Source organism: Myxocyprinus asiaticus, chromosome 4 (assembly GCF_019703515.2).
Source record: "Myxocyprinus asiaticus isolate MX2 ecotype Aquarium Trade chromosome 4, UBuf_Myxa_2, whole genome shotgun sequence".
In the NCBI taxonomy this organism is placed as follows: Eukaryota; Metazoa; Chordata; class Actinopteri; order Cypriniformes; family Catostomidae; genus Myxocyprinus; species Myxocyprinus asiaticus.
Genome location: NC_059347.1, coordinates 57722875 through 57732993, shown reverse-complemented (window position 1 = coordinate 57732993; position 10119 = coordinate 57722875). Strand labels below are relative to the sequence as shown.

Here is a 10119-nt window from a genome sequence, read left to right as displayed (position 1 = left end):
ACATTTTTTTTTTAAGCAAGCTTAAAGTTTTGCCAGCGATGTGAACAAAACAGCATATTAGACTTATCAAACCTGGTTGCTGGGAGGCTACCAGAAGATATTCCAGGTTTATGCCAAGTTATCCTTAAACTTATCTTGCTAACCAAGCCACATTTGAAAAATAGTTGCCTGTAGAGTTCAGTACTGCACACATACTAACCAACAAACAGCTTTGATGTAGCAGTTGGCACAGGTCCGAGACATTGGAGTGTTGCGTGACAACTCTACCGTACCTGTCAGTAAAGAAAATATTTACAGCAAAAATGAAACAAGTAGAAGAAAATCGACAGGATGAGTCTTGCATGTAAGAGAAGTAGAAAATTTATTGCAGTATTTGTTCCATCAGAGGCATGTGGGTCCCTTTACGCTGAGCAGGGCGACCTGTTATCGCAAAATCTCCTTCGACACAGCCCTCCTCACAGACACTGCATGCTATACACAATAAATTACAGCCACACGGTACTATCGTACAAAATGGACAAACAGCTTAACAGAAAGAATTATCATCAGCCAATAGAAGGAGCTAAGCTATTGAAAGCCGTTTGACACTAAGAAATCCAAAAAAAAAAAAGAAAGAAAGAAACCAGTAAAAACATCAACAAACTAATTCTTTCAACATTCAGTATATATTTAAATTTATTTTATAGATATAAACAATATTTTTATGTTAAACTATGATACACTGGGAGTAGAAATCAAACAACCAGAAATCTGCTGCACAACAGCGAAGGAGCACCCATACAATGTTTCTCCAAACATTTTATTCCTGCGATACGACAATGCACCCTGGTGCTGCGTCTTTCTGCCAGAGGGCAAAATGTTACCACCAGACCCAGAGTGCATCGGAGAGAAAGAGTTTGTAGTGTAGAATAGCCGCTTGGGTTTGTGTGTGTTTGGCTGACAATGACCCAGGAGATGTTTGGCTGATAGGCATGATGGTATATGGAGAGAGATGGTGTTGGAGATGGGAGGTGAGTGTGTTTGTATGTATTATTAGCTGGAGTTCCTGTCCTTGGCAGCGTAGAGTGCACGTAGAGTCTGTGCAACTTTGTGGTTGAGCTTGTTGCCACTGGTGAGTGTAATTTTTTTATAGATTATATCAGTTTCTTTGATGGTGTCCACCCAAGGCACCAGTTTGCGTCCATCACGCCGCTTGGCCTCAGCCCAGGGGCTGGAGTACGAGCCCGCCATCCAGTGGATGTTGTAACCTCCACTGTTCCGCTGGATCACGCGTGCTATCTGCGGCCGGTCTTTGTATTTGGGGCAGTGGATGGCGATTATATCAAGTGCGCTGACAGACTCGCTCATGTTTGCCAACAGCAGGTCCCCCGAGTCTCCCGTGCGCCTTGCACGCCGAGACGCCTACGAAGAAAGACATAACGTGAGCCTTTTTGTTACCATTCACACAGAATTCACAGTCTGCATGAACAGTATGATAAATATTGCACAGAAAATGGCAAGCGCTTTCTCAAAAATCGCAAGCTCCAATGTGACTGGCTGGTTTTAAGCAATTTCCAGAGGTCACAGGAAAAAGATGTGTTTACGAGGTATTAAGCAGTATTATTATCATTAATGAAAATTAAGATGAAAACTAAAAAACATTTTCATTAACTGAAATGCACGAAAAAACTAACATGGCTGAGATTTTTTTTTTACTGAAATAAAATTCCAAAACAAGCTAAAATAAAATAAAGGTGTGGAATGGCCTCAAATTAATTGGTTTAATTTTAATAAATGTAAAACATTTTCAACCCACCTTCAATAAGCATTAAAATGCCTCTAGATAGAAATAACACAATACTGCCCTGATCATTTTTATGCTGTTTAAATTATATCAGTTAACGTATTGGCTTTAGCATCAATAAAATAATAAAACTAAAATATAAACTAAACTGAAACTAGAAAACACTGAAGAACTAAAGTAAAACTATAGTCATAGAATAAAAACCTAACAAAGACAAAAAATGTAACAGAATGACAAACTGAAAATAGAATAGAAATTAAAACTAAATTCAAAGCAGTTATAACCCTGTTATAAGGCTACTACAACAAGCACTTCTGAGAAAGAACTAGTCACTGGATTTGCCACATTTTGCAAGGTTCATTCATATCTTCTGGATGGACAGTAATTCTTGACTAGGGATGCCGTGATTACACGGGTTCACTTTTAAACGCGATTAAAAATGTAATGGTTAATTTAACCATAAGAATTAGAAATCTATGATTAAAAACCGTGAAATATTTTATTTACACATGGCAAAAAATATTATGTACAAAATATCTCATTTTATCTCTTTTGCTTGTGCCTGGTTGGTCCGTGCAGCTGCTGCTATGGTTACGGATGGTGTCTGTGTAGTTTTCCGTGACATTTGAAGTATCGACATAGAGTTTATGCACTAGAGTTACATGGAAAAATATAATGCCGACACTTGTGAAATTTTAGTGATAATTTGGGTTTCCATCAGCTATATTTTGATGCGCTAAAACGTTTTTTGCAAAAAATCCTTGGATGGAAATGTAGTTATATAAAGTTAAACATCCTACAAATAAGACAGTATGTTCCACAAGTCGTCCAACAACCAATTAGTGAGTTTAATGTTTTTAGCTGTGGTGCTTTTAAAGGGATGAATTAAAAGATGCAACTTTTTGTAATGTTGAAGCATGCTGATAGTGTGCAGTGCATTTGAGTGTAGTTACTATCAGTGTGGTAAACTTTGAGAAGTTGTGTCTTAAATCATCCTCGTTAAAGCAAGATGTACAAAATCACACATTCAACAATAAATGCCAATGAGTCATTATTGGACTTTCAATAGCCTGCATGTTCCCATTATTACGCATAGTCCACATAGTTACGCATATGTGGACAGATTAAAAAACTGTATTTTTATTGAATCTGTTGCCGATTCTTTATGGTGGGGTGTCTGACAGACAACGGATTGCTTTACAGAAATATTTCGGGTTCAATACAAGTAAAGCTCAATCGACAGCATTTGTGGCATAATACTGATTACCACAAAAACGTATTTAGACTTCTCCCTCTTTTTTTATATAAAAAAATGAAAAAGAAAAAATCTTGTTGACAGTGAGGCACTTACAAATGGAAGTCAATGTGGCCAATCTGTTAACGTTATAATACTCACTGTTTCAAAAGTATAGCCACAAGACACAGGATATGCATGTAAACATGATTTTAGCATGATAAAATCACTTACTACACTTTTCTTTGTAAAATTATAGCCAATTTGTATGATGTAATGTCAACAAACCCTAAAACGACTGTAAGAAATCTAATTTAAACAACTCTACAGCTCAAATAACACATTTTTACAGAATAATTAATGCAAGTGCTTCCAAGGTATGTGCCACACTGTAACCTCGATTTTTGCTATTTTCTGAAGAAAATGAGGCACAAGTTGCAATTAATTTTTGTGGTAATCAATATTGTGCCACAAATGCTGTCGATTGAGCTTAACTTCTATTGAACCCAGAAAATTCCTTTAATAAACTGCTGCAAAAGACAAAAAACATTGGATGCCATAAACTACTTGTTGTGCACCCACAACAATCATACAGTTATGCACTACAAGTACTCTGGTTAAATTGAAGTGCATCATTTTGCGAACAGTATGTGGATAAGCGGTGTTGCGCCACTTTTGGAGCGTCTTTTATTATATGCCTTCTGTTTATTTATTAAGCATTTATCAGTTTTCTTATTGTAGGGTTGCACTTAAGAGTCCATATATCCCTAAGAAATGCATCCACTAACACGGTCAATTGTGATATGATATGACATTTTGCCTCAGTACTGTTGCGTAATAAGAAAACTTGCAAATAATCGTAAAACCGGTCAACTGCGATTTTTCTCAAACGGTAATCTTACCGTCAAAATGTCAGACCGCGGCATCCCTATGAGGTCTACTGAAGTCAGCACATATTTAGCACTTATTTCTCATTTCTTTTTTCCTTTAAAACAGTTAGCAGAGACTGCTGCGCCAGGCAATTATTGTGGAATTGTCGATTTAAGATGTACTCACTGAACCTCATTAAATAAAAAAGTGAACTGTGGTGTCAATCAAGACTGGTTTCTTTCTGTCCGTCTGTCTAAGTGGGCAGTTCATGTCCAGAATAAGCTGCAAAGTGGACCAGACTTCATGTTTATAGTCAAACATCTGTTTTGAGACATCTCACCCCCGGTGTCCTCTCCTCTCCATCGCTCTCCTCATCCTCAGAGTCGGCTGTGTGGTGGTTTCTGGGGCTTGTGGCTGCTCCCCCCAGCAGTGCAGTGATGGCTTTATTCCTCACGTTTGCACTCGTCTCTCCCTCCTCATCCTCTTCATCAGGGTCCAGGTGCTCCATCAGCAACTTAAACTGAGAACCAAACACAGAGTGGACAGCATTCATGACCTTTCATTTGCTTGGCAGACAGCTAGAGACATACTATTATCTATAGACTCAGTTACTATAGTATTCAATCTATAGTCTCACCAATCTTTAAACCCTAAACCTAAGAATGAGCAATAGTAATAGTGATGCAGCTTGCATCATGACTGAAATGGAAATGAAATGCTCACATCGAGGTACTGTTTGACAATCTTCCTCTTCAACTCATATGTCATCTCTTCGTGAACATCATCGTTGTTGAGGAAGTCGATAGTCTGCCGTGGACTAAAGTGGACCGACGTCTTTCTGTTCACGGCTTTATCGTACACCTTCGCTGACTCCGTGGGAGAGTACTTCTGAATTTTGCTGCATTTAGAGAAAGAGCAGAATAAATTAATCCAAGTAATAAAAGTATACAAACAAAACTACAAAGAGAACAGCAACAAAAGACAGGTGATATAAATATTTAATATAAACTTGTTAATAAAAATGTTAATACTTTATTGGTTTTAATGTGCTTTTTATTTGCCAACAAGTCGTTGTGCCATTAGAATAATTTTGTGATACTTCCTTGTCTCATGTCTCGTGAGCATGAGAAAGTTAAGCCAGAGATGTTTTAATAATGTCTAATTTTTTTAAATCTTAAGTAGCAAAAAGAGTAGCAAAAAATCAGCTTCATTAAAAGCTAAAATTAATGAGAAAACAAAAACAAAAACAAATGTTGGCTGATGTAGTTTTGGTAGTTTTTCAAACTGTAATAGTAATTTTTCATGTAATTAATGTTCTGTCTATACATTATGATCAGCTGAATGACACTTTGGTGAATTCAAGTACCAATTTCCTTCTGAAACAGTGAAATCAGTACATTATTCCAAATTTTTGGCCTCCAGTGTATATGTATTTTGTAAAAAAATATGAAGGTAATTATACCGTTTGTTATACTGATGTATTTAAAAGAAAATTATAATTTTTCCTTGTGTTTATTTAGTGAAAACAGTGTGGAAAACATGCTTTGATTTTTTTTTTAATTTTTTTTTTTTAATGATTTTTACTGTAATTTACTTCTTGTATTAAATACTTCAAATCTTGGCAACAGTTTGGTTTGGTTTAAATGTTTCCTCTGATTGAAAAACGAAAAACAAATAAATATTTTAAAGGGATAGTTCACCCCAAAATGAAAATTCTCATCATTTTCTCATCCTCATGTCATCCCAAATGTGTATGACTTTCTTCACCAGAACACATTTGAAGAAAAATATCTCAGCTCAATAGGGATTTTGATAAGACCTTTGAAGCTCCAAAAAAAAAAAAAAAAAAAAAAAAAAACAGACAGTCAAAATAAAATAAAATACATTTCTTCTAAAGTGACATGATTGCTTTCGGTCTGAAAAAAATCAATAGTGACATACTTTAAGTATAAATCATTGCTTCCGGTCAGCAGCAGTATGCGCATGTGACATAATCACGTTGACATGTTCACGCGAGAACTGATGCACGTGCGACATGGCAGCGTCGTTTACAACAGAGTACGACGAACACTGCACAGAAGCTTTGTTGGTTTTGGTTTAGATTTGTATTTGTATCTGTTTCTTTACTCACAGTGATGCGTTAGTGTGCTTATGCTGGATGTCTCAACCAAGAGAAAAACATGAGATTACATCCAAAACACGCTAACGCAAATACGTCACACAAGAGACAATGTGAATTTTGCCCTCTCGTGAATGCGCATACTGCTGCTGACCGGAAGTGATGGTTTATAGTTAAAAAGTACTTAAACATTGATCTTTTTTGCACCAAAAGCAATTGTATTGCTTTTGGCGACATTTTAACTCTGGTGTCGTCAACGATGTTTTTTCAAACTGTCTGATTTTTGGAGCTTCAAAAGTCTGATCACCACCCACTTTCATTTTATGGACCTACTGTGCTGAGATATTTTCCTTCAAATGTGTTCTGCTGAAGAAAGTCATACACATCAGGGATGACATGAGGGTGAGCAAATGATGAGAGAACTTTCATTTTTGGGTGAACTATCCCTATAAGCAATTTAATTTGGCTTAATTAACCAGCCCTAGTAGCAACCATTTCAATCATATCTAAGGTTTTGGATTTTCATGAGGGAGATGGTTGTGTGTATATGTGTGGGCTACCTGTCTGAGAAGCCGTAAAGGTTCTTGAGGTGTTGTTTGAGCACCAGCAGTAACAGTATGCCCTGTGATGCTCGAGCAAAGTCCAGAAGAGATGATGTATCATCAGGGAGACGCTCCATGACAGCATCAGCATCCTCGAGGTCAGAATCAGAATCTGACACAGACTCCACGGCATCCTCCACGGGTTTGGGTTTCCTCACCCGCTCCCCCTCCTCATCCTCCTCATAATCCCCATCCACATCCTCTTCATCTCCGCTGTTTCTTTCTCTCTCCTCCTCTGGAACTCCTCTCCCCTTCTCAGAGCCGTTCTGTTGCCTTTGTCGCCGCCGTCGTCTCTTCTTGCTCTTCCTGCCTGGAACCCTAACGAGAGACTGAGCAGAATGCAAATGGCTCGTTCAGAAATTGTTATGTTAATGATGTCACAACAATGAGGCCATTAACACGACTGCTGAAGTTTACAGTATTCCAACACCTATTCACTAATTTGACAAGCGGAGATTAGCAAAACATTTTTGTTTGTTTGTTAATACCATGCTAGCTTCTGTGGCTATTTTCATGGAAAATCCAAGTTAAAATATAAAAATAGGTAAAAAGTTAAAACACACACACACAAAAAAACCTATTTAAGATGATCCAGCTCTTTTTTTCTTTTTGATTTTCTCCCCTTTTTTCTCTCCAATTTGGAATGCCTGATTCCCAGTCCTCGTGGTGACTCACCTCAATCCGGGTGGCGGAGGACGAATCTCAGTTGCCTCCACATCTGAGACCGTCAATCAGCAAATCTTATCACGTGGCTTGTTGAGCGTGTTACTGCGGAGACATAGCGTGTGTGGAGGCTTCACGCTATTCTCTGCGGCATCCACGCACAACTCGCCACGCGCCCCACCGAAAGCGAACCACATTATGGCGACCATGATGAGGTTAGCCCATGTGACTCTACCCTCCCTAGCAACTGGGCCAATTTGGTTGCTTAGGAGACCTGGCTGGAGTCACTCAGCACACCCTGGGATTCGAACTAGCGAACTCCAGTGGTGGTAGCCAGCGTATTTTACCACTGAGCTACCCAGGCCCCCTCCGGCTCTATTTTTAATAAAAACACAAACTGATTCTGGACAGATTTTGTTCAAATCTTTTAAGGGTGTGATTAGCAAAACATAACTTCCATATAGAGAGGAAGAGATCAATATTTAAGTCCTATTTTAATATAAATTCTCCTCCCTGCCCAGTAGGTGGTGATATACACTAATAATGCAAATCGCTAAAATCAAAAGAATTTGAAAGTGAAAATGGAGATTTATAATAAAAAAAAGGACTTAACTATTGATTTGTTTCTCATCCACACCCATCATATCACTTCAGAAGACATGGATCAAAATACAGGAGTCGTATGGTTTACTTTCATGCTGTCTTTATGTTCTGTTTGAATCTTCAAAGCTCTGGTCACCATTCACTTGCATTGTTTGGACAAACAGAGATGAGATATTCTTCTAAAAATCTTCATTTGTGTTTAGAAGAAAGTCATACACATCTGGAACACCATGAAGGTGAGTAAATAATGACAGAATATTCATTTTTGGCTGAACTATTCCTTTAAAATCGTGTAGGGTAATACAGTCTTGACTTTAAGGGGTCTTATTTTTTCCCTGTGGTCCACATCATTTTTATCAAAATAAATATTAGATCAAGTTGTCAAGTTTTTTTGCACTAAACACTGACTTTCCACTTTCACTCTGAACCTTGGAATTAAACAGGATTTTTTTTTTAAATTGTATTTGTTTTTATTTTTTGGCTGTTTATTTAGAGCTATCATTGGGATCCTTCAGAAGGATATGCAGAGCAGCAGGTGCTACACAAAGCCAGACACAGCACAAGTAGAAAGCATTTTTGTATTTATTTACCTCTCTAAATGTCTGTAGCAGGTTGCTGCCTGACACAGACAGTGTGATGTCTATATGATGCATGATGAACAGCGGCTCCTCCTGAGTTTGATAAGGGAAGTAGGCCAGATTATCAGCAATGAACAACAGCATGTTCACCTCCATCTTCTGCTCAAAGAGAGAGTAAAACAAAATGAAAGACAGATAAAAAGTGTTAGCCACTTGTCACTGATACCGTCATGCCACAACAAAGAAGCAATTAAAGGGAGACAGACATCTCTGTATAACAAGCAGAGAAAAAGTGCTTACCGAGCTGTCGTCGAAGAGATTGAGCAGCGAGATGAGGAACGCTCGTCGGTGTTGTCTGTTTGCGCGGACCATGCTGTAGAGGTGGGAGCACTGAGCAGAATTGGACTCATCCTGACGGAACCCACGTATCACAGATCCGGCTGACCCCAAGACGGCCTGCTGCACTTGGTACGACATCTTCATACCTGCTACTGCCTTCATCTGTTGAGAACAACAGAACTCTAATAAATAATCTATGCTATATCATTATCTCTAATACACTAAAATCATCTCAGATGTGTATGACTTTCTTCTGCTGAACACAAAAAATATATTTTTAGAAGAATATCTCAGCTCTGTAGGTACATACAATGCAAGTGAATGGGTGCCAAAATTCTGAAGCTCCAAAATCCTCATAAAGGGGACATAGAAGTAATCCATATGACTCCAGTGGTTAAATCCATGTGTTCGGACACGATATGATAGGTGTGGGTGAGAAACAGATCAATATTTAAGTCAATTGTCATCATAAATTCTCCTCCCTGCCCAGTAGGGGGTGATATGCATGAAAAACTGTGAATCACCAAAAACAGGAGAAAGTGAAAGGAAAGAGGATTTAAATATTGATCTGTTTTTCACCCACACTTATCACATCGCTTCAGACGTGGATTTAACCACAAGAGTCATCTGGAGTACTTTTATGCTGCCCTTATGAGGATTTTGGAGCTTCAAAATTTTGGCATCCATTCACTTGCATTGTATGGACCTACAGAGCTGAAATATTCTTCTAAAAATCTTTGTGTTCTAGTGAAGAAAGAAACTCATACACATCTGGGATGGCATGAGGGTGAGTAAATGATGAGATCATTTTCATTTTTGGGTGAATTATTCCTTTAAGACACATCACAATAAAAACAGATTGAAATTGTTACGTTTTCTCTTGGAGTTTAAGTTGAATGTTGCATGATATATTGTACAAACATGGTGCATTCTTACACTTACAACTGCAATGTTTCAGACTAATAGTAATAGATCGGAATGATCAGATATTGTACTACACATAAAGCAAGGTGTGTGTATTGATGCTTACATGGATAAATCCAGTGTACTTCTTATCAATGTCCACCAGCTGCTGGTCTGCTTTGTTCCTCATGGTGGGTTCTGGGTCCGTCCCCATGGCGATCAGATATGGCACACACTGTGAATGGAAGGAGAAAAGTGTGAATAGTGACAAGTCCATATTAGTGTGTAAGTTCTGCGCCCAAGGATGTGACACTGCCGACTAGGTTTACACAGAATCTGCACACTTTATTTCATATTTTTTGTGCTGATTTTAACAGTATGTGTGTGCCCTCGGAATCAAACTCGTGACCTTGGCTGTGCTCTAA

General features: G+C 38.2%; 2 protein-coding genes across 3 annotated transcripts in view; one reads left to right on the top strand and one right to left on the bottom strand.

Moving 5' to 3' along the window:
- The window catches only part of LOC127440017 (NAD-dependent malic enzyme, mitochondrial-like), a 714514-nt gene that overhangs the window by 701830 nt on the left and 2565 nt on the right, over positions 1-10119 (top strand). The window lies entirely within an intron of this gene.
- The window catches only part of LOC127439989 (nipped-B-like protein A), a 78949-nt gene continuing 69174 nt past the window's right edge, over positions 345-10119 (bottom strand). For both annotated transcript variants that reach the window (XM_051696323.1, XM_051696324.1), the window contains exons 39-45: positions 9822-9929; positions 8753-8953; positions 8465-8611; positions 6567-6937; positions 4611-4785; positions 4228-4407; positions 345-1401 (exon numbers count right to left, since the gene is read on the bottom strand). In XM_051696323.1, coding sequence (XP_051552283.1) covers positions 1033-1401; positions 4228-4407; positions 4611-4785; positions 6567-6937; positions 8465-8611; positions 8753-8953; positions 9822-9929 — 1551 coding nt within the window. In that variant the 3' untranslated portion in view covers positions 345-1032. The remainder of the gene's footprint in view (positions 1402-4227; positions 4408-4610; positions 4786-6566; positions 6938-8464; positions 8612-8752; positions 8954-9821; positions 9930-10119) is intronic.